This window comes from Zootoca vivipara, chromosome 5 (assembly GCF_963506605.1).
Source record: "Zootoca vivipara chromosome 5, rZooViv1.1, whole genome shotgun sequence".
Classification (NCBI taxonomy): Eukaryota; Metazoa; Chordata; class Lepidosauria; order Squamata; family Lacertidae; genus Zootoca; species Zootoca vivipara.
In genome coordinates, this window is record NC_083280.1 from 41659737 (window position 1) to 41683146 (window position 23410).

At 43.6% G+C, this 23410-nt stretch overlaps 1 protein-coding gene across 3 annotated transcripts in view; it reads left to right on the top strand.

Annotated features, from left to right (window-relative positions):
- Nucleotides 1–2098: 2098 nt before the first annotated feature.
- Nucleotides 2099–23410, top strand: part of YEATS2 (YEATS domain containing 2) — a 48073-nt gene continuing 26761 nt past the window's right edge. The window contains exons 1-20 of one of the 3 annotated variants that reach the window (XM_035133233.2): nucleotides 2099–2204; nucleotides 3303–3391; nucleotides 5049–5162; nucleotides 7634–7731; nucleotides 7827–7919; nucleotides 8160–8399; nucleotides 9574–9689; nucleotides 9805–9966; nucleotides 11305–11416; nucleotides 12079–12123; nucleotides 13215–13401; nucleotides 14061–14294; nucleotides 15018–15176; nucleotides 16638–16741; nucleotides 18490–18597; nucleotides 19543–19722; nucleotides 20370–20616; nucleotides 21593–21754; nucleotides 21949–22058; nucleotides 23103–23264. In XM_035133233.2, coding sequence (XP_034989124.2) covers nucleotides 5063–5162; nucleotides 7634–7731; nucleotides 7827–7919; nucleotides 8160–8399; nucleotides 9574–9689; nucleotides 9805–9966; nucleotides 11305–11416; nucleotides 12079–12123; nucleotides 13215–13401; nucleotides 14061–14294; nucleotides 15018–15176; nucleotides 16638–16741; nucleotides 18490–18597; nucleotides 19543–19722; nucleotides 20370–20616; nucleotides 21593–21754; nucleotides 21949–22058; nucleotides 23103–23264 — 2619 coding nt within the window. In that variant the 5' untranslated portion in view covers nucleotides 2099–2204; nucleotides 3303–3391; nucleotides 5049–5062. The remainder of the gene's footprint in view (nucleotides 2205–3302; nucleotides 3392–5048; nucleotides 5163–7633; nucleotides 7732–7826; nucleotides 7920–8159; nucleotides 8400–9573; nucleotides 9690–9804; nucleotides 9967–11304; nucleotides 11417–12078; nucleotides 12124–13214; nucleotides 13402–14060; nucleotides 14295–15017; nucleotides 15177–16637; nucleotides 16742–18489; nucleotides 18598–19542; nucleotides 19723–20369; nucleotides 20617–21592; nucleotides 21755–21948; nucleotides 22059–23102; nucleotides 23265–23410) is intronic. The other 2 variants (XM_035133232.2, XM_035133235.2) reach the window with 2 other exon arrangements.

Here is a 23410-nt window from a genome sequence, read left to right on the forward strand (position 1 = left end):
ATGAAAATTCAGATTCTGCAAAAGATTCAGTACAAGGCTATATGCTACTGAGCTTATATAATTGTGCTTATAACTGCATCTGTCAGCATGAAAATCTCCATTATTCAAAGTATGGGTGTCCAGTTGGCAAGTTCCTTGCATACTTGTAACTCAGTAAAAGATCACAGCCTTGGCACTATAGGACCCTTTATGCACACAATTTTAACTAGCTGAGACTAGTTTATAATACTTTGGTGTGCTGCTCCTTATTCAGTGTGGAGCTGCAAATAGGAACTAGGATATGAAAAATATTGTGTGCTGAAATAAGTTCAGAACCACCTCAAATCATGTCACTGGTGCCTACTTCACTATATCTACCACCTTATCAAGTTCAACATTGCAGATAACTTGGTTGTTATAATTCCTCCTCTAAACACTACCAATATAATTTTTGAACTCAGAGATCCGGAATGGTGGTCAACCAAAATTCTTCTCCCAGGTAGCAATTTCCGCAACAAGCTTTCAATCAACCTGTTGTTGTTGTTTAGTCATTTAGTCGTGTCCGACTCTTCGTGACCCCATGGACCATAGCACGCCAGGCACTCCTGTCTTGCACTGCCTCCCGCAGTTTGGTCAAACTCATGTTCGTAGCCTCGAGAACACTGTCCAACCATCTCGTCCTCTGTCGTCCCCTTCTCCTAGTGCCCTCAATCTTTCCCAACATCAGGGTCTTTTCCAAGGATTCTTCTCTTCTCATGAGGTGGCCAAAGTATTGGAGCCTCAGCTTCACGATCTGTCCTTCCAGGGAGCACTCAGGGCTGATTTCCTTCAGAATGGATAGGTTTGATCTTCTTGCAGTCCATGGGACTCTCAAGAGTCTCCTCCAGCACCATAATTCAAAAGCATCAATTCTTCGGCGATCAACCTACACACTCTGAATTATCACTGGGGGGGGAAGATAGACCCTGTTCCCTAGACTATTAACAGCTAAGCTTCAAAAATGCCACCCATTTTCACTACTGTTTGTGCACTTAGACCTACTGGTGAACATGATTAGCAACAGGACTGACAGCGAAATTACTTGTAACCATGGCCATAGCCAAAGGGGGCAGGGAGGGGCAGCTGCCCCCCCTAGATCAAGTAAAACAGTAGAAATACTTAACTGACTGACCAATCACGATGGTTCTGGCCCCCTAACAAAACTTTTGGGCCCCCAACAAAGTCCTGCCCCCATAACAAAAATCCTGTCTACACCCATGCTTATAACTAGAGTTATCAACAACAGCAAAGCCCATTAAATATCAACATGTTCACAGAGAACACTGCCCTATTTATATCCAACCTGAATAATTAGATCCCCATGTTAATGTTGTTAATGAAGAGCTTTGGGAACTTGCGAAAGAGTTTGGGATCCACTGCTGTACTGCATCATTTATCTCAGGAAAGGATTCGTCAAGCCTGGAAAAAAGGTGGGCAGCAGATACGTGAAGACGAGGAGTTCCCCCCTCTTCTTTCTTTTGGACTCGCTGTTCGTGAGAGATCAGCGGAGAGATCTGGTCCTTTCCGGTTGCATGTGAGCAACCCACTGCCCAAGATCACAGCTTAACGAGCCGTTCCAAAACCGACCATTACATTGGTTCCAGGTTCATTTTAAATTTAGCCCGATTTGCGGGGGTTGGGGGGGTGTTGCTCTATAACTGACCAGCTTCCCAAATTCTAACCCCTAAGATTGCAAACTAGCAGTCCCCCCCTTTTTTTAATTGCGGGGGCCGAACTGCTACGGGACAAAAACAATATTGCAAAAAGCAATTAAAAATCGCAATCGACCAACAGGAGATAAAACATTACCGTAGTCAAAAGAGGAAAGAAAAGGCACTTAAAAAAAAGTTTCTCAGGGAAATAGAAAGAAAGAAAGAAACCAGCGCCTCGGGCTCCTCGGATCCTTCAGCATCTGGGCTGAGCCCAAGCCGCGGCTGCAAAGAGAGCGCCCTGCCGGCGGCGCCCCCTCGCGAAACCGGCTTTTCCCAATGCCCGCCCCTTCTCCGCTCTCCGCCTGCGCAGCCGCGCCCCGCCGTTGCCGTGACGGGCAGGCGAGAGGGGACGGAGTTGATGGCGGCTGCGCGGTAGAGACGCTGGCCTCGCTGGAGCTCAGGGCTGGGCGGAGGCGAAAGGGACTCACTGGCGGCGGCGGCGGCGGCCCATCGGGGCGTCTTCGGCGAAGGCGGGTGAGTTGCGCGGCCCCGAGACGGGGCTCCGCTTCCCGCCCGCGGGGCTGAGGAGGAGCGGGGCGTTTGCGCGCGGGGGAGAGAGCGCCCCCCTCTGGCGCGGGGCCTCGACTCTGGCAGCAGGCGCGGGGGTCCCCATCCCAAAGAAGAGGGTGTCGAGGCGCTCGCCTCCGCCAGAGTCCCCGAAGTTTGCTCGCTCGTGCAACTTGGTCGGCGCTGGAGCCGAAAAGTCCCATCTGGCACCCCGATCCTGGCCGTGTTTGCTTGCTGCTGGAAGTAAGACCCGCGGGAGCTTATGGTTAACTTTACTCCCAAGTTAGCCCTCTGGAAGCTGCAGTCTTGCAGACGGATCCTAACTAAGCGCGTTTACTTGCGGGCACGCGCAGCCCCAGTCCCTCGTCGAGTTTGCTACATGTCCCGCGGATTGCAACTGGTTCGCCTAACGCTGCAAAGGATCGGGCTGTTAAAGAGGGCAGTACGATTTTATGGCTACCTGGAAACAAGTTGCCAGGCACATGTAGGACCAGCCAAAGCATTGTTGTTTCTCACAGGGGTCTTCCCAAAGGCCACCCTACTGAGTTTTGCATGTTGCGTGAACATCTTGCTAGAAGCCATCCTTGGTGTGCTTTTCCTTGATGCTCCTGCAGTCATTCAGGCTTGTTCTGAAGACCCTCAGAAAGTTGGCTCCTAATAGCACAAATGGCTCCTTTGCAAACTAGCATGCCACAGTGACTCACTGTTCCTGTGCCAGCTTCCTTGTAGCCCCATCATAACTTGCTTCCCAGTGCAATCGTTTATGTCTACATCTATTCTGAAGTAAGCCCCATTGTGTTCAGTAGGACTTGCTCCCGCTTAAATGAGCTTTAAAGTCCCACGGTGTTTGGTAGTAATGCACCGTGACCGAAGCAGCATTTTGCAATGCCTAATAATAGCTTGAGCTATCAGCTTGTTTTGCTTTGGTCACTCGTAGTTGTGATTTGGTAAAGATCTTAAGTTGGAAATTGAAATACTATTCTGCTCGTAACAGAACATGCTGGGAAACTTGAGCTTCAAGAAAATGATTGTTTTCACTTGTCTAAAAGAGTTTTTCTTCAACAGGGGTAACTGGAAAGGAAACTGAAAAGCCTTCAACAGAGGTACAGTGACATTTGAGGGAAAACAGATTCTGCCTTTTTGACACATCTGAGGTAAAATATTGCAGAAAGGTTTTTTTCCATTCATAATGGCCTTTCATTGTCTTTCTGTGTGAGTCATTCACCGAGGACATCTATGTATTCACTCATATGTCTTCGCACATAACTTTGCTAAGGAGAGTGAGCAGCAAAAGGAAGGTTTCGACAATGTGTGAAGAAATAATTGTGCAGGATTAGGGCCTTTGTTGGTGGCTGGTCACACATTTGCCCCCTCTAGGCATTCTGATGCCAGGTAGAAGAATAATCCAAGGGGGGCACGGGCACTAGCTCTGTCTCCCCTTGTTGCCATTCTCTTCACCCCCCATGAGTAGCAATGTGAAGAATATCTGTTTGGAGTCTCAAACAACAAAATGAAAATAGTCCATCATAATAGCAGATTATGCATTAATAGTAGCCCTCAGGTGTTCTGATGCTATTTAGATAAATTATTGCAGTAGATGCACACACACACACACACACACACACACACACACACAGAGGGATGGTTATGCTGCTTTGTCCTTGGTCATTCTCTTCACCCTCCAAGTTAGAGGACAATTGGGAGCCTTCTGAACTCACGACACATTTTAGATCTCTGGAAAACACGTTTCTGGAGCGCGAACATAATGATAAGTCTGAATACCTTGCTCATCCCTATGGGGTGCCCTCATTGTAGTTGCTCTTCATAGCTTCAGAATGCCTGACTAACACTACTGTTACTGCAAAATCTGTTGCACTGGACTCTTTTCACTTTGTTATTTGAGGCTCCATGCAAATGATAACTTTTCAGAGATTTGGAGGCTGTATAGTGGAGCTGTCTGTGGTCCAGCGGTTTATTTCTAATTTTTAAATATCTTGTTTATCCTGTCATGGTCTTTGGTCACCTCAATTTAGCTGGGTTTTGTAGCATTTCAGATGGTACCCTCCCCCCAAAAAAACCAAGAGAAACTCATAGAAATGTAGCCAGCAGTAGATGTGCGGTTGTTTTTATGTGACTATTGCTTATGATAATTCAAAGAAAAACAAGGTACTTGCACTTGATTCCTAAACCAAAAGAGCTTTTTTTAAAAAAGAGGAAAATAAGAAAAAAGAAAAATAGGACAGGTTTTTACCGCAAAGTAGCTCAATTCAGAATATAGCTTGAAGGAGCTGGATTACTTTATAGATCTTGGAGTTTTGGGGAGCTGTTGAGACAGAAACTCAGTTCACAAATTACTTGTGTGTAGGTACTCAAGATTTCAAGCTGATGCAGGGCTGTGTTTCTCCTGATATTGTGATGTTCTGCTAGCTCTACCATCTGATATGTCTGCATGTTGAGCTGCTTTTGTTTAAAGGTTGTGCACAATGAGGATGCCGAATTGCACAGGGTTCCTAATCCTGCAGAGCCCCTAAGTGTTAGCAGTTGTTCATGTTTAGGGGTTCCTTCGGAGGCAACCATGTTTCAATGTGCCATCATCAGAGAGTAGATGTAGCAAGACATTGTGAGATGAGAAGTGTGGTCCTGTTCTGGGTTGAAACTATGAGTTCCCTACACACAAGTAGCATATAAATTGATCTGTACTCTTCCTCCCAGTTGGAAGGTTTACTTCTTCTGCAATGTGACCTTGTAAATGGAAAGATGTTGTCAGATGTTTGAATTCACTGTTTGTTTCCCCCCCCCCCTTCCCTCTAGTGAAGTCGCCAAACATGTCCGGAATCAAAAGAACTATAGAAGAGATGGACCCAGACTACGAGGAGATCTCGCATGTACCTACAAATAAACGTCATAAAGTAGCTGAGCAGTCAGGTAAAAAATAAAAAATAAATTCGGAAATTGAAGTGGGACAGAGATAAGAGGAGAGTCTATAGGTATTGGTTTGTGTTAGATTTCTAAAATATGCAGAACGCTGCTGTTTTTCTTTCAAAATAATAGAATTGGTTTCAATATTTCTTTGTGTGAAATTCAAGAGCTTGACTGATGGATCAATTGCCACCATTTCCCATTTAATTTTATTAAAAACTTAAATTACTATAGCCAGACTGTACCTGAACTGCAATAATACTTGTTATTACAACACTCTTCTCACATGTTCTGTGGTAGTGGATTATTATTATTATTATTATTATTATTATTATTAAAAACCACCTTGTTTAGTCGTTTAGTCGTGTCCGACTCTTCGTGACCCCATGGACCATAGCACGCCAGGCACTCCTGTCTTGCACTGCCTCCCGTAGTTTGGTCAAACTCATGTTCGTAGCTTCAAGAACACTGTCCAACCATCTTGTCCTCTGTCGTCCCCTTCTCCTTGTGCCCTCCATCTTTCCCAACATCAAGGTCTTTTCCAAGGATTCTTCTCTTCTCATGAGGTGGCCAAAGTATTGGAGCCTCAGCTTCACGATCTGTCCTTCCAGGGAGCACTCAGGGCTGATTTCCTTAAGAATGGATAGGTTTGATCTTCTAGCAGTCCATGGGACTCTCAAGAGTCTCCTCCAGCACCATAATTCAAAAGCATCAATTCTTCGGCGATCAGCCTTCTTTATGGTCCAGCTCTCACTTCCATACATCACTACTGGGAAAACCATAGCTTTAACTATACGGACCTTTGTCGGCAAGGTGATGTCTCTGCTTTTTAAGATGCTGTCTAGGTTTGTCATTGGTTTTCTCCCAAGAAGCAGGCGTCTTTTAATTTCGTGACTGCTGTCACCATCTGCAGTGATCAAGGAGCCCAAGAAAGTAAAATCTCTCACTGCCTCCATTTCTTCCCCTTCTATTTGCCAGGAGGTGATGGGACCAGTGGCCATGATCTTGGTTTTTTTGATGTTGAGCTTCAGACCATATTTTGCGCTCTCCTCTTTCACCCTCATTAAAAGGTTCTTTAATTCCTCCTCACTTTCTGCCATCAAGGTTGTGTCATCTGCATATCTGAGGTTGTTGATATTTCTTCCGGCAATCTTAATTCCTGCTTGGGATTCATCTAGTCCAGCCTTTCGCATGATGAATTCTGCATATAAGTTAAATAAGCAGGGAGACAATATACAACCTTGTCGTACTCCTTTCCCAATTTTGAACCAATCAGTTGTTCCATATCCAGTTCTAACTGTAGCTTCTTGTCCCACATAGAGATTTCTCAGGAGACAGATGAGGTGATCAGGCACTCCCATTTCTTTAAGAACTTGCCATAGTTTGCTGTGGTCGACACAGTCAAAGGCTTTTGCATAGTCAATGAAGCAGAAGTAGACGTTTTTCTGGAACTCTCTAGCTTTCTCCATAATCCAGCGCATGTTTGCTATCTGGTCTCTGGTTCCTCTGCCCTTTCGAAATCCAGCTTGCACTTCTGGGAGTTCTCGGTCCACATACTGCCTAAGCCTGCCTTGTAGAATTTTAAGCATAACCTTGCTAGCGTGTGAAATGAGCGCAATTGTGCGGTAGTTGGAGCACCTGCACCACAGCTATTATCTTAATTATTCTCTCTCTCTCTCTCTCTCTCTCTCTCTCTCTCTCTCTCTCACACACACACACACACACACACTCATATAAAAATATAAAAACATTTGGGTCCAAGCTATGCATTTAACCAAATGTGTAGTTTGGTCCATGTATGGATTGCTGAATTTATGTGTCCAACTAGGCTTTTGATGAAGATCTCCTGAAATGGATTCAGTGATTGACTGTTCAACTTCATCAAGCCCTTGTCAGAGCTTTCTTTCACCAATCTTCATAGTTTGGAGCTGTCATTCATATACTGTATTCATATATCAATTATTGTATTATGGTTCTTTAAAATATTACCGTGTTTCTCATATTATAAGACACGTCTTATATTTATTTTTCTCTCAAAAAAACACACTATGGCTTATTTTCAAGGCATGTCTTATTTTTTTCCTCCTCCTCCTGCCGCGGCCGGCATTGCTGCTACGCCTATCACTATGTCTTATTTTCGGGGTATGGCTTATATTCCTTGAATGCTTAAAAATCCTGCTATGGCTTATTTTATGGGTATGTCTTAAAATATGAGAAACAGGGTACATATTTTTCTTTTATTATTTAAAAGTTGTGGGGTCACACATGGGTGCATACACACATACAAACAAATAAGAATGGCATACTTTTTTCATTTCTTCATACTTGACCTGGTCATTTTGATACTAAAATGCAAGCAAAAAGTATGCCAGAAATCCACACCGTCTTCCAGGCATGGAGGACTGTGTTGTTGCAAATGGCCTTAACTTTCTTGCCCATGAGAATATTCTTCCTCTTTGTGGACTCTTCCTTAACAGCACGAGATGCTGCAGTACAGAAGATTGAGGCAATTATTAAAGAGCAGTTTTCTGTAGAAATGAAGAATAAAGAACATGAGATTGAAGTCATAGATCAGGTATACAAATTTCAAGCTCAGTATTCTGTGGGAAGGGTTACAGTCACTATACTTCATAACGGGACTTTCATATTCTCTCCCCCCCCTATTCATAGCGCTTGATTGAAGCAAGAAGAATGATGGATAAACTGCGAGCCTGCATTGTTGCAAACTACTATGCTTCTACTGGTCTTCTTAAAGTCGGAGAGGTAAAACTGATAGTAATGGAGCATGTGACTTTTTGAAAGAAAAAAATGTGTTTACGAAAAAGGAAAACTGCCAGATGTTTGGTGGTCTGCAACCTCCAAGGAAGCCATGGTCAGATGGGTGCTAGACTCTGCAAGTGTTTATCAGCACAATATATGCTTTAATCAGGTGGACATGTTACTTTCTGTCATAACTTTACTTCTGAGCAAAACTGAGATGTGCTGCCTTCTTCGTTGTTTCAGGGAACCAAGACCTGCGACCCTATGGTTTTTAACCATCCATCTATCAAGAGATTTTTGGAATCTCCCTCCAGATCATCGTCTCCTGCTAATCAGGGGTCAGAAACTCTGTCAGTTAACCATTCAGAGAGTGAATCATCCCAGCACATGGACTTTCTGATGGGAAAGGACAATGGCAGCCTGGATGTAGAAGAGCGATTATCAAACAAGCTCGACCAGAGGCTGAGCAAGAATTCTGGGCAGGTAAAATGAAGCCGATGTGTTAAAACAAGGCAGGAGGAAGGGGGCATAGCTGCCAAGTTATCCCTTTTTTAAAGGGATTTTCCCTTATGATGAATAGGCTTCCTCACGAGAAAAGGGAAAACTTGGCAGCTATGGAAGGGGGGGGGGGGTAGTGTTCTTTTGTATTCAAAGGCAGACGTGGCAGATATATTCCTGACTTCTGCTGTGCCTTCTGAAACCCACAGAGATGGTTTCATCTTCAACACTCCTCATTAGCACTGTTGTAGAAAGGGGTCAATTACAGGTCTAATTATATTGCTTTTTGCTGCCTGTTTTCTGCTGATGTAGCACTATATGCAGCGATAATTTCAAAAGCATTATGCTCCATCATCCACAACATTTCCCCCCTTCTTAACTTTATTTTGTTTTTGTTTTTTATTAAAGATTTTCTTGATTTACAGAAATATATGCAATGTCTCTCGTAACATTTTTTACAAATCGGTTTCATTTGTTGAGACATTGGGAAGAAAGAGGGGGATAGAAATAGATAGAGGGAGATGGGGTTCTTAACTTTATTTTTCAGCTTCTACAAATATATATAACAAATAATCCCCATATACACCCCTCCAAGACATGTTCCATGCATATACAATTCAAATAATACAGTCAGAAGTTTGTACAGTTTCTACAACACCTTTGGAGAGGGCAGAGAAAAGGGTTATTTTCATCTTAGTTGTTGTTTTAAATGTAAGAGAATGTCGAATTGGTCTGTGACCGTTCAATAAACTTTGATTTGATTTGATTTGAATGTGAGAGAATTACGGTCCCTGTCCCTCAGAGGAGTGGAAAGAAATTTAATCCCCAGTATTGGCAAACCTAACCCTTTATGTGATGAGGCAGAAAAACCCTTTCATGGAACAAACCTAAATTGACCCTTTTTTAAAATTCTGCAGCAGCTCTGCATCTCCCTACTCTTGCTTAGATTTGCAAATGTACTAAACAGCTTTAAAAGGGTATTTTAAAATATGCTGGTGGTTTTATCATTTTCAGGGTTGTTCTCTATTGACCTTTTACCGCAGGCAAGTGTATGTCCTTTTTGCAACTTAAACAGTAGCTGTATCTTCCTTGCAGGGGGTAAAATTAGAGTAAATGTGTGTGTAAGCAGATTTCTAAACAGATTTTATTTTGTCCTCAGGGCACTTCTGGTGTTGCTAGAGGTCACAAAGGGGGCCTGAGAAATGCTGGCCACTCAAATGATGAACATTCGCGGCTGTTTGTGAAGAAAACCATAGTGGTTGGCAATGTCTCCAAGTTAGTATCTGAAGTCTTGTTCCTGAAGTCTTCTAGTGGATCGCACCTAGAGAAATGGCTAAACAATGTGTGATTTAATATTTCAAAGCGATTCTTTCTTTCCTCCCTCTGCCAGGTACATTCCTCCTGACAAGCGAGAAGAGAATGACCAGTCCACTCATAAATGGATGGTGTATGTACGAGGGTCCCGAAGAGAGCCCAGCATTCATCACTTTGTTAAGAAAGTCTGGTTCTTTCTTCATCCCAGCTACAAACCTAACGATCTTGTCGAAGTCAGGTAACAGCACTTTCGGTGAAACTTCCAACATGCCCCAACTGACTGACAGATTTTCAGAACCTCAGTGATTTTTACTTAGGGGTGGGGTGTGTGGTTCCAGTACTCTGGGAAGGGGGTTGAAATCCTCCCTGGCTGATATGTGGCATCATATGCCTAAGAAGGTAAACGCAGAAGAGTGCATAACCCTTCCCCTACCTGCTGTTTTTCAGTCAAGATCTTATGCCAGAGTAAGCCTGTATCTGAAGCCCAGCAGAAACAAAAGGCATACTGAGCAGAAAACAGATGGCAGAGATTGTGTGAAGCAGCTCAGCTCTTCACCCCATCTGTGTGTCTTCTCAGAATTTCAGCTTCCTGTCTGTTTTTTTAAGCATGGTGCTGAGATGTGTATTTAGCTATATCACAGCTGGGGAACCTGGGGTTCTTCAGATGTTGTTGGGCCTCCAGCCAGGTCCCACTAGCCGCAGCCAACATTGGCCAATGGACAACGATGATGATGATGATTACAATTTATTACTCTCCCTTTACCCTAAGGTGCCAGTGCAGGTTACTAGGTAAAAACGTAAAATACCCCTGGACAGTTAAGTCCAGTCAGAGGTCACTGGGGTGTGGCGCTCATCTCGCTTCAGGCTGAGGGAGCCGGCGTTTGTCCACAGACAGCTTTCCAGGTCATGTGGCCAGGATGACTAAGCCGCTTCTGGTGCAACTGGACATCACGACGAGTGCCAGAGTGCATGGAAATGTTGTTTGCCTTCCTGCCACAGCAGATCTAGTTATCTACTTGCACTCGTGTGCTTTCAAACTGCCAGGTTGGCAAAAGCTGGGACAGAGCAACGGGAGCGGGTTACTAAAAGAGGAACACAACATTAATAATAAAACACAGCACTGCAAACAGTTTAAAACAACTCAACATTACAAAAATAAGATCGGTTCTAAAAATATACATCTCAAGTGTCAAAAGCCAGGGTAAAGAGTCTTCAGCATTTGCCCAAAGCTGTATAATGAAGGTGCCAGACAAACCTCTGAGGGGAACTGTAATCCAACATAGGGGGGACCACGGATTATTTCCTCAGGAGCCTGCTAAAACCTTTTCTAAAATCAAATAGCCAAGACTGCAAATATTAGGGAGGCTTGAAAAATTTGAGTAGTATGTTCAGTACTTGAAATCCTTAAGATTCTTTGGCACTGTCTCGAATACTTGAATATTACCATGGTAACTCTTTGCTGGTCTTCCACCTTATATGGGCCTTGTTGCTTGTTCTGCTCCTCCAAATCCCAAGCTCAGAAGTATCTTGTTTGTAGTGGAAGACTTTTGTTTTGAAAAATGATCCTTATTTCTAGAGAGCCTCCTTTCCACCTGACTAGACGGGGCTGGGGAGAGTTTCCTGTCAGGGTTCAGATTCATTTCAAAGACAGCCGGAACAAAAGAATTGATATCATACACCATCTGAAGGTAACTTTGCTGCAATGATAATGCATAGATGAAAATACTCTCTTTGTATTTTTATTGTTTTGCTCTCACAAGAAATAACACAGTAAACCCTGTTTTCTATGCTAGTCCTTTTATGGTTCAGAATAGTTGTGTCTTCTGTGAAGCAATGCCCTTCTCAGGGAAATAAGTATGGCTCCCTCTTGCTTGGCTTTTAGAAGAGTCCTAACTTTTTTCTTACTATAGTTTTGCTTTGGGGTGATTTTAGGGCACTGTGTTTTATTTACTGGTTTTATTTTATTTAACAAACGTTTATATACTACTTGATTGTAACAAAATCTCTGAACCTAAAACAGAACAAATAGCCCTCCATGCTCAAACAAGTCAGAGTGCGTAGTATCCAATGCCAGTCATTCTGGCATCTGAGACAGAAAACCCTACATGTACCTCTTCCCCACCCCTACCCTCTGCAGTTAAAATACAAAAATAAGAAATTAAAAAGTCAACAACTTTCTGGCATTTTGTGGTATACTCCAAACCAACTGCACGGGGCAAAGCTTCACTCTGCCTATGGGCAGGGCCAGTTCTGTTTATTGCTATGTGTTAAGTTTTGTGTATGTGTATATATTTGCTAATATTTGTGACAAAGACACCTAAACTTTTCCTTTCCTATTTGTTTCATACAGTTGGATAGGACATACACAGGTCTCCAGACGCTAGGTGCTGAAACGGTATGATTTTTAAAAGTTTTCCCGGGCTTTTCTTGTAAAACTGTAGAATGGAAGCAGTGATCACTTTCTTTGGCCATCTCCACCCCTGCCCCCCAAAGTATGAGCAGTAAAAATAGCTATCAAGCAGCTTACATGTTGAAAGTGCATTTTGTAAATTGTGTACTGCTCTTGACAGGTAACTGGTTGGGCCAACAGTGTCTGGTTAGCTTTGACATGGGGTGCCCATGCTGGCTGCTCTTGGTCTTAGGCAGGATTTTCTGTGACCTTTTAAGGCAGGCATGGGAAGCCTCTGGCCTGCAGGCCAAATTAGGCCTGACAGGCAACCCCATCTGGTCGAGGCGATTTTGTTCCACTTGCACCCAGCAGTCCACTCATCTGAAGTCATATGTAGAACTGCATCTGCAAAGGGAGCGTTGCAGTTGGAAACCTTGGAGTGCACTCATGATTGTTCCTTTGCAAGTACCGCGGGTTACAAACACCTCAGGTTACAGACTCCGCTAACCCGGAAGTAGTACCTCAGGTTAAGAACTTTGCCCCAGGATGTGAACACAAATCGCGCGGCAGCGGGAGGCCCCTTTAGCTAAAGTGGTACCTCAAGTTAAGAACGGTTTCAGGTTAAGAACGGACCTCCGGAACGAATTAAGTTCGTAACCAGAGGTACCACTGTAAAGCATTTAAATTCAGTGCTGAGTACAAGTTGCATGCCTGGGGTCAAGTTCACTCAGGAGATCCCAACTGGATTTGATGTTAGGGATCAGCTCCCTAGCAGATTGGCAGCATGGCTTGCATTTGGTGGCAGATTTTAAGCAATGCTAAATGTAAGCCCTGCTAGTTCAGATGGGGATCGGATCCACCTGATGTCATATGACCAGCTGATGTTCTCTGAGCAATACCTGCTTCTGTGGTTGGTTGCTTATACTTCAACTATTGGGTTACTTGAACTTGAGTTCAGGTGGATTTTAAGCAAACCAACACAATTCCCCCAAACCAGGAGTTTCTGTTGATGGGTGCAAAAGGTTTAGAAACTGGTGCCCTTTGTATCTGAGTATGCAGCGAAGTCCCTCTCTGCATTGTTGTTTTTCTCTTGAAAGGTGGTGGACGTTGAATTGCACCGGCATTCTTTTAGAGAAGAGTATGTCTTCTCCCAGTCTTCAGATTCTGATCTTTCTGATGCCCCCACCTCGTTGCATTTGCCATTAAATATGCCAGCGCCTGTAAAAGCATCCTCACCAATAAAGCAGATGCATGAATCCATTACGCACACTTCTGTTGAGAAAGGTAAAATAAAAACACTGGTGTTACTTTAGTTGGCCCTTCTGTTGTTAACAGCTGTGTTTGTGTTTATTAACTAAAAATAAAATTAAATATTAATATTAATAAGGGAGGGAGGTCAACATAATATGTGTGTGTGTTAGAGGTGGAGGAGAATTTGACCCAGACTGGAAATTGGCTGATCTGTCCATCCCATAGTATGTATCCACCCTAAAATATATTGGGAAGGGCCATAGCTCTGTGGCAGAAGGTCTCAGGTTTAGTCCTTGACCATCTCAAGGTAGGGCTGGGAAAACCTTGGAGAGCTATTGCCAATCAGTGTATACTCTATGGACCAATAGTCTGACTAGGTATAAGGCCGTTTCCTTTGTTCTAAACAGTGTTAAGTTGTAGAGTACATTATGATGAATAAATTCTGCTCCTGAAACTTATTGGAGACGCATCCTAGTTGACGTGCAGTTTCAGTGGGTGTGTAAGGAGAGAAACTTTTTATGGAATAAAAAGTCTGAACAGGAAAACACTACGCTGCTTTGGAGATGGCAGCCTTTCAGATATTGAGAGCTCATTCCGAGGGGCAGAAATAGGATACAAAGTTGTATTTAACATTTTTCTTTGTCTGCCTAGAAACACTTCATAACACTTTTAAAAAAACTTTTATTCATCAGGGTTCAGATCTGAAGCCGAAAGACATACAACCTTCTATTCCTTGCCATCATCTTTAGAACGGACTCCCACAAAGCTGGCTCCACAGAAAGTTACTTTTGGTTCTCACGGCAACTCAGCTTTTCAGCCAATTGCTGCTAGTTGCAAAATAGTGCCTCAGGGTCGAATCCCAAGCCCTGCGGAGTCTCCGGGCAAGTCTTTTCAGCCCATCACCATGAGTTGCAAGATTGTGTCAGGTATGGCTTGGTTTTTGCATCGAATAGTGTTGTACAGCGAGATTTAGAATAAACTGCCTGCTCTTGCACTGAGTACAGTTACAATTGTGAGAAGGGGTGGGGGAGTGCCACAGAAGTCAAGCCTGAAGCATGAGATGGTGACACTCAAGTAGACGACGCTATGTCACATTTGCAGCCTCCATACTTAGGAGTAGTTTTGCTCCTAGTCTACTGAGCCCCTGTCTTCCAGGTTGTAAACTCTATAGTTCGTAGGTAATAAGGGGCAAAATGCTAAGAAGCATTGCAAAAGTTTTAATGCTACTGGGGATGAACAATGTTTGTCCAAGAAGAAGCCCACAGCCTTATAGGCACATAGGGCCAGATTCTTGTGTCCCTCAAATTGGCTGGGAGGTTGTTGGGGGAAGGTGAAGCAGAGGGGAGATTTTTCCATCTGATGGAGCAATCTCCTTAGCACTACCTTGATAATTCCTTCCATAGTCCTCTATAGTTTGCTGTAGAAGTTGGGATGGAAGAAAGTAGCATCTTCCAGTGTTCTGACTTTCTCTATGGAAGCCTGTTTCTGAAGGAAACACAGCAGGTGCCTGATTTTCATGGAGCTGCTTCTACACTTGCAGTAGAATTGATTCTGCAAATTGCTCCTATTGTTGTTGTTGTCATTACGTTACCATCACTTTGGATATCTGTCTAACATTTACAATGGAGAATCCCTTTCTGTTTCCTTAGGATCTCCAATATCGACCCCAAGTCCTTCTCCACTACCTCGAACTCCAACTTCCACTCCAGTCCATATGAAGCATGGGGCTGCCACCCCTTCAGTCAATAACCCGTACGTTATTGTGGACAAGCCTGGTCAACCGGTTGGGGCAGCGGCCACGAGCACAGGTGTGGACTAGATGTGGGTGGGGAAGAATGTGCTCTCCTTTCCAGAGCCTTTGCAGTGTGTGCCTTGATTTGCCTCAGAGGCAGAATGCGCAGAATAACCCCTAACCCCTTGTGTGCTTTGCTCATGTCTTAATTGTCATGGCTGGATACCGGTGGAACAGCCATCTCCCTCACTAATTTTTGTTTTGTTTGCAAAAGTCTAACCTACGCTTAGCCTAACCTAAGACTCCTTACTCCACAGACCTTACGACAGCCTTTAGCAACCCAGTCCCCTCTAGATATTTTGGTCTACAACAAAACATCCATCCGAAACATCTTGCAGACGCTGGGTTGTTGAAGGCTGCCTTATAGCGTGCTTTGTTACCCTCATTCGCTTCCATCCTCTTTGATCAGTTGGCCAGGGACAAGCAGTTGTTGTAAAGTGAATTGCTTGTCCAGTCTTAGTTCCATTGAGCAGCTTGTTGCAGCTTTAGACATACCATGCAAACATTCTTCACTGCAGGCAGTTCCCTGTAAAAGTGATTGTGTTGTGTGCATGCTAAGAACATAGGAAGGTATCTTACACTGAGTCAGATCAGTGGTCCATCTAGTTGTCTAAACTGACTGGCAGCAACTCTCCAGGGTTTCAGGCAGGGAGTCGCTCACAGCTCTACCTACAAATGCTGGGACTTGAACCCGGGGTCTTCTCCATGCAAGGCAGATGACCTGCCATTGAGCTACTGCTTCACTTTTCCTACCTGCGCTTCTCTGTTCTACAGTGTAACACAGGCTTCCTCAACCTCAGCCCTCCAGATGTTTTTGGCCTACAACTCAGAGGAAGGGAAGCATACAAGCCCCACAAGAGGCTTGTTCTTGTAACATTAGACCAGGCTTCCTCAACCTTGGCCCTTCAGGTGCTTTTGGCTTACAACTCCCATGATCCCTAGCTAGGAGGACCAGTGGTCAGGGATGCTGGGAATTGTAGTCTCAAAACATCTGGAGGGCCAAGGTTGAGGAAGCCTGGTGTAACATATAGAAGGTGGGGGATGGGAACTTTCGCACCCAGAACTTTTTAGCTCGGAGCCACTGCTGAGAGATGGGGAAAGTGTGTAGGAAATGGTGGCAACCATCTCTCACATGAGTTGTGCCTAGTCCTGGCAGAGCTGTAGATTCTCTGGGGCTGCAGTCGGCATAGGGGCACAGAAGAGGTGTATTGCTTTCTAGCAAAATGGGAAGCGGACTGGCGAATGAGCACCCATCCTCTGTGGCTTTGTGGGTGGGAAGTGACTGTGTCCCTCTCTGCCTGTGAACCGCCTGCCATGTTGCCTTCCTTGCAAGCAGGCACCGGTTGTTCCATCCCGCCAGTTGTCTAGCAAGGAAAAGGTGATTCTGTTCAGAGCGCTGTAATGTGACAGTTGTTAGTACACACTGAAGCTACACCAGGATGGCCAAATGTGTGCTGTTGTATTTCTCAATATATAGGTAGCCCTGGAAGTAAGGCTACAAGTGTTTCTCAAGCTTCTCAAGGGACGGCATCTCCCGTATCCAAGATCCCTGGGAGCAGTTTAGTAACCTCTGCTGTCAAGGTAACATTCGTTTGTTTGGCTTTTCTATTTTTGTTTTGTTTTTAGAAACTTGTTAAGGTGGAGCATTTTGTCTTTTATTCCGTGATAGTCCATGGCAGTGTAGTGTCTTTTTATGGAAACCATTCGTAGAGTTCTGGTTCATTTTATTTATTCATTAAATTTATATCCTACTGCTCCTCCCAGGGTGGCAAGCAGTAAGTGATAAAACATCGTAAAAACATGGTTAAGTGTTTTATTTCTGCATCCCAAACATCTCTTAGGTTGGGTCTGCTTTCAAATGTCTCTCAAGTGTTCTATCCCTAGTGTTCCCCCACCAAAACCACAATTTTCTCTGTATTTCATGGCACTATTTTTCAGTGGTGTTTGCAGAAGCCAAAATGCCAGTTTGCAACACTGTCGTGTGTGTCTCTATTTCTAAGTCCTACTGAATTCAATAGAGCTGGCATCCTAGGTAAGCATGCATAGGATTAGGGACTTGGGACAATTCCACACCCCACCCCCACCCCGGGCAAGGCAATGAACTTGCCTTCATCTGCCAGAGGAAAAAATGGTTCAATGGGTAGTTTGGGCATGGCCTATTTATAAATTACATTGGTGGAAGACACATGATCTCCGTAGTCGCAACATGATTCACATTTCCAAAAATCAACAAGTAAGCTGAGGTTATTGAGCGCATTTCTTGTTAAGTGTGGTGTCATCTTCTGTGTAGGCACAAATTTTGTATTCAGGGCAAACAGAGAGGTAGCACTTGACAACTTTATAGCTACCATTGTCAAAATAATATTTATGTAAACATTTGGGGTGAGTGGAAGAGATTCCAAAGAGCCAGTGATGATTGGGAACCGAGCCAGTAGAGAAGCACTGGGAGCAATTCATTTGGCTTTTTAAGCTGACACAGAGGAATAATGTTAGTATACTTCTGGGCTGGGGAAGACGTCTCAAAGGTACAGAGCTAAATTGTTGCTGATAAATGGTACTTCAGAAGGTGATGGATTTGTAGCAGAATTTGGAACTTTTGAATACTTGCTTTTATTACTGCTTACAAAAGAGAATATTCACCATTAGCTAGATCATCTTAAGAAGGGATAGTTAAGCTTGTTGTGTGTTTCAATAGACTGCTTCCAGCATTTAAAATAAGATAATGTTTGTCTAGAATTGTTTCCTATGCAACTTGGGTGTTGATGCAAAAGTAGTAGAGAAAGCCATTCCTTGGTCACTTATGAAAACATCTCTACGTAGCAAGTTCTGTGCCATTTTAACCAAACTTGGCACAGGTTAATGATGGTGATTTGTAATGAACAACATGCGTTCAGTAACAAGCTCATTGTATTTGGGAAGATTTTAATGAATCAAAGCCCTCCGAAAAGTGAGGATCTCTATTTCTGTACCTAACTAGGGCTGCTAACCAGTTAAATGCACTAAACATTATTTTTGCATCTGCCATTTTAACTGTTCAGTTGAGTACATTTATTACCAAAAGTTCAGTATTTAAAGGAGGACAGCATAACTTATGATATAATAAAGGTATGATTGCTAGAAGTTTAGATTCTCTTTAATTTTAGAATCACAACAGAACCAACGGCTTTAAGGTAATAAAACTTTGTGTCGTTAACTCTCCGTGAAACCCAGAATTTTTTGCAGGCCCGGGTTGGCTTATGTTCCTTGTCTTGAATAAGCTCATTTCTTGTATCATAGTGCTTTAAAAAAAATGCATAGTTAACTTAATTGTCTGCTTTGTATAATTCTAGCAGGAAGACTCTCTCTTTGCAACCATGCCGCCTTTGTGTCCAATTGGGAGTCATTCCAAGGTACAAAGTCCTAAATCTGTGACCGGAGGATTTGGAACATTTACAAAGGTATTGGAAGTCTTATTACTCTCTTTGCAATGTGTAGCAGCAGTGCAAGCAGCATTTAACAGTGTAATTTGTCATAAAGCATTCTAAATGTGTGCTTCTAACTTTCGAGATTTTTGTTATTGCTTGCTCAAGTAGATAGAGACTTTATTTGTATTAGCTAGCTAATAGCCAAAGCAAACTTGCCCAAGTATTGAAAGAACCCATTTTGATTTTCGTTTCGCTCTTTCCATAGTGTCTAGGGAACATAATGACCTGACAAATTTACCTTTCCACCTTTTCCTTTTTTTATCGTTACACAAGCAACTGACTTTCTTTGGGGGAAGATGTTAACATATAAGTAATATATGTGGTGCTTGGTCTTTATATATCAGTAAATATTTGGCAACTGATCTACCATGAGCTCTGATATTATACAGTCAAACCTTGGATCCTGAACGCCTTGTGAATCAAACGTATGGCTCCAGAACCTTGCAAACCTGGAAGTGAGTGTTCCGGTTTGCGAATGTTCTTTGGAACCGGAATGTCTGACGGGGCTTCTGTGGCTTCTGATTGGCTGCAGGAGCTTCCTGCAGCCAATCAGAAGCCGCACCTTGGTTTACAAACATTTTGGAAGTCGAACGGACTTCCGGAACGGATTCCGTTCGACTTCTGAGTTACCACTGTACTGCTTCAGGGCAAACCAGACATGTTTCAGATATTTTTGCAAATGTACTCCTCTTCTGGTAACTTCTCTCAGAAGCTGTTCTTACCGTGTCCCCTGGTTTTAGGATACAGATGCAACTAGGAACTTTTCAGGGACAGTCATATATGAATTACTTAGTGCTCAAACAAGCAACCTATTTGTTTATTGTAAAAAAAAAAAATAGACAGCCATGGTGTGAGAGCTTTTATGGTTTTTTTTAAAGTAAAGATTAAATTCTTACATTCCACTTGATTTATTTGAAGGTAATAATCAAGCAAGAGCCTGGAGAACCGCCCCAACAGTCTCCAGCACCAGCACCAGTGACTGCGACAACCTCTCAGACCTCAGTGCAGCAATACGTTACGGTGAAAGGAAGTCACATGATTGCTTTGTCACCCCAGAAGCAGATTGTGAGCACTGGAGAGGGATCCACATCATCCAAGGTAAAATAGTTTTCATTTCTTTTGATTTCCTTTGGCTCTTTTCACCTGGCTGTAGGTCATCCCAACCTGTTTTCAAGCTGTAGTGTGCAGACGTAGATTCGAACCTGGATTTAGTTGCCTGCTGTGCTCCGCTGCTGAAGTGTTTTCATTGATTTCATTTATACGTTTGTTTAAAACTTTTTTGGTGGGTGAATGGAAGTATAGAAGTACCTCAATTAAATAAATGCATTTGTGTCTACTAAAGACACAGTCAGTGCTTTGGGAGTGTGGGAAAACACCAGTACAGGAACCATGTAGTTTCTTTGTAAACCTGCATTTTGCATCTGGGTACCATGTCCTGCATCTGTTCCCACACAGCTGCCACTTCAGGCCCAGTTTGTGCAGCTGACCTTTTTGCATTTTTTAAATCCCATTGCAGTAATATTGTATCAGTTGCCTTAGAAAAGTTATTATATTTGTTATCCATAGATAGGTTTGGGTTTATGATGGGCTTTTAAGTGGTATAACGTTCATATAATCAAACTGAGTTAATTGATTATTGTTATGTTTTGAGTCCGTATGTTATAATGCTGTGTTGTCTTTCATGTTTTCCTACTCTCCAATGGACCAGTTTAATTAATAGATGGCCACAATCTGTTTTACTGTAGGTCATTGGTGTTCCAGTCGGGTCTACTTTACCCAAGCAAGCTGTGGCTATCGGTGGCGGGCAGATACTAGTAGCAAAATCCAGCCCTTCAGTCACAAAGGCCGTTGGTGGAAAGCAAGTTGTAACACAAGGAGTTGCAAAAGCAATTGTGAGTGGCGGTGGAGGGACCATCGTGGCTCAGCCTGTGCAGACTTTAACGAAAGCTCAGGTGCCCTCAGGAGCTCCCAAAAGTGGAACCCAAGGACCAGGTAAAGCTATCTTATTTGCAGACACTTTCAGAAACAATTGCATGGAACCAGTTAATTAGTATGCAATTCTGGAATATTGTGGTAATCTTCTCAATCCAGTTGAGGTGGGACATGCATAAATTTACCAAGCAGGACTGTAGAAAAAGCATTTTTAGTGTTAGTTTGTACTGTTGTAACCCATGTCTAGGCACTGAAGGGAGCTGTCTTCATGTTACACCTGTGTAACATCACACTTCTGTATCTATTCCTATTGAAAATGCAGTGAGAAACAGATTGTCCAAGAGCTGTTTACCACAGCAGCTGCTTGCAAGAAGTGGTCTTTTGCCTCCACCAGTGCAGATTTCTTCATTCTTTCTAAAGAATATATTTTGTTAGTTTTTAGAAAGACAGGAGGAGCATGGGTGCAGGGTCAGAAAGACAGTTTGCCCCCTTCCAGTGGAAATTTCTTGTTCTGCCTTGTGAGCTTTCATTTGTTCTTCTTCCTTGTGACTCCTCTGCCTTCAATAACTTCTGCTCCTTCAATAAAGTTTTGCTTATGCCCACACACTCCTCTTTACAGAATGAATTCCCCAAGCATACGCCCTTTTGCAGTTCTGTTCAGATTCTTCCTCACAGCCCTCTCCTTCCACAAGATCTTGTTCTGCTAAAGCTTCAAAGTATTCACGTGCATGTTGCCTCCATCTTCCACCAGTCTTAACTGGAGGTTGAACGCTCTCTGTATATAGAGCGTTTGCCTCTTCCTTGCTGTGTGAAGTGACTTGAACTTGAATCCCAGTATGAAAAAAATATATTGTTGCAGTCATAGTGGAAGTCCTTGGCTCGCCATCTTCAAAAAAAGTACTCTGGAAATAAATAAAAATGATACAGAAAAAGATTATTGCTGGTTTTGTCTGTTCCTATTTAAAATAGTGTTTGGCAAAAGACGGTCTCCGTATAGCTGGGCGATCTTCATTTTTGTTTCTGCTTTTCCTTTCAGTGATGGCAACATTGCAACTTCCAGCCACAAATCTGGCCAACTTGGCAAATCTGCCCCCCGGGACTAAGCTGTACCTTACCACAAACAGCAAGAACCCTTCTGGGAAAGGAAAGCTGCTGCTTATACCTCAAGGAGCCATTCTGCGAGCCACAAACAATGCCAGTTAGTGTTAAACAGGTTGAATCTAATGTGCTTGGTGTAGTGATTCCGTAACACACATGAATGGAGTAGACGCTGCTACCCTAGTCTGGCCACGCGGCGTTCCCCTAAAGGCAACAACTGTTATCCTTGAAGCTTGTTAAAATGCATAATGGGACTGGGCTGCCCTGCCTATGTGATTGTTTTGTTTGTTCCAGATCTGCAGTCAGGCTCTTCAGCAAGCGGAGGTGGGGCAACCCAAAGCACAAGTACTGGCTTATCACAGCATCTTACCTACACGTCCTACATCCTCAAGCAAACACCACAGGTCAGTCATAGTACAGTTTTCCGGGATGAAGGCCCATCACATGGGCCCATGGTTCCAGCTGTCATCCAAGAAAAGGAAAGGCACTCAGAGTTGTAGGAAGTAGGCAGGACCAGTCCTCTTCAACCGCATTTCTTGCAGTCACTGTGGTCTTTGTTTTGGACTTGGGAGCGGGAGCGGGGGTTCTCCATGAGTTTTGCCACTCCCTGCTGTTGATCTCTGCTGTTGCTGGATGCTAGATAAAAGATGAATGGCTCTGGCTTAGGTCACTAATACAATTGGTTAGAGCAGGGAAAGCCCATGTGGTTGCTGGGCTCTAATTTCCACCCTTTCTAACCACTGGCTATGCAAATTGTGGCTGATGGTTGTTGGGAATCCCAACAATATGTGGAGGGCACTACATTGGTGATATACTCCTGGGTTAGAGTATGCCTTACATTTGAGCCTAAAGGCTTAAGAAGCAAGAATCTGCCTACTCGGGGCCCTTGTCTTGAGAAAGGACAGTCTCTGTGAATCTGCATTGACATTTTTTCTTGTCTCCATAGCAAAGATGTAAGAGTTATAGTTGTGCAGGAGGCAGTTGCATTATGTAGTACGCTAGTGGCCAGGCTGAACTCAATGAAACAAACAGTGAGGAAGGCGTGTTTTATGAACATTTGAAACCGTTTGACAGGATAATTTTAAAATAAAAATAAAATGTTGTTCATTATTAGCCATCCCCAGCCTGTCGCCTTCCAGATGTTGTTGGACTTCCAGCTCTCTCCCATAAGTCCCAGCCAGCATGGGCCATGGCCAGGCATGAGGAGAGTTGGGAGGCCAGCAACATCAGGTTGGGGGAAGCTGTAGAGTTTCTTAACTGAGATGAGGTGGTATTGCCCAGATAAGTGGTACTGGAAGAGCAAAACAGTTTGCCTGTCCAAAAATCAAAGCTGAGAGGGCCAGAATTTGCAGTAGGGCTTCTTCTTCGGAGAGGTTTCTCTTTGGTGATGGTGGTGGGAGCAGAGTCCTCTGGGCACTCACTGTAGCAGTTTCCTTCTCTTGGTCCAGGGCACCTTTTTAGTTGGCCAGCCATCTCACCAGAGTTCTGCGAAACAAGCAACATCTGGAACAGTTGTGCAAGGTAATGCAAGTGCCGGGACACCATCTGCACAAGGACACCAGGCGTTGAAAGTGATAACTGGACACAAAACGGCAGCTCTGTTTGCACAGGTAACTACCATGTTTGATTGGGACTGAAAGAGCAAACACACAACTTTGGGCTTGTGTGTACAGTGAAACAGTAGCCCTTTCAGTATGCCTACATATCATGTAACTTCTGAAATGGGAGGGGGCTTTCAAAAGGTGCTTGTGATATG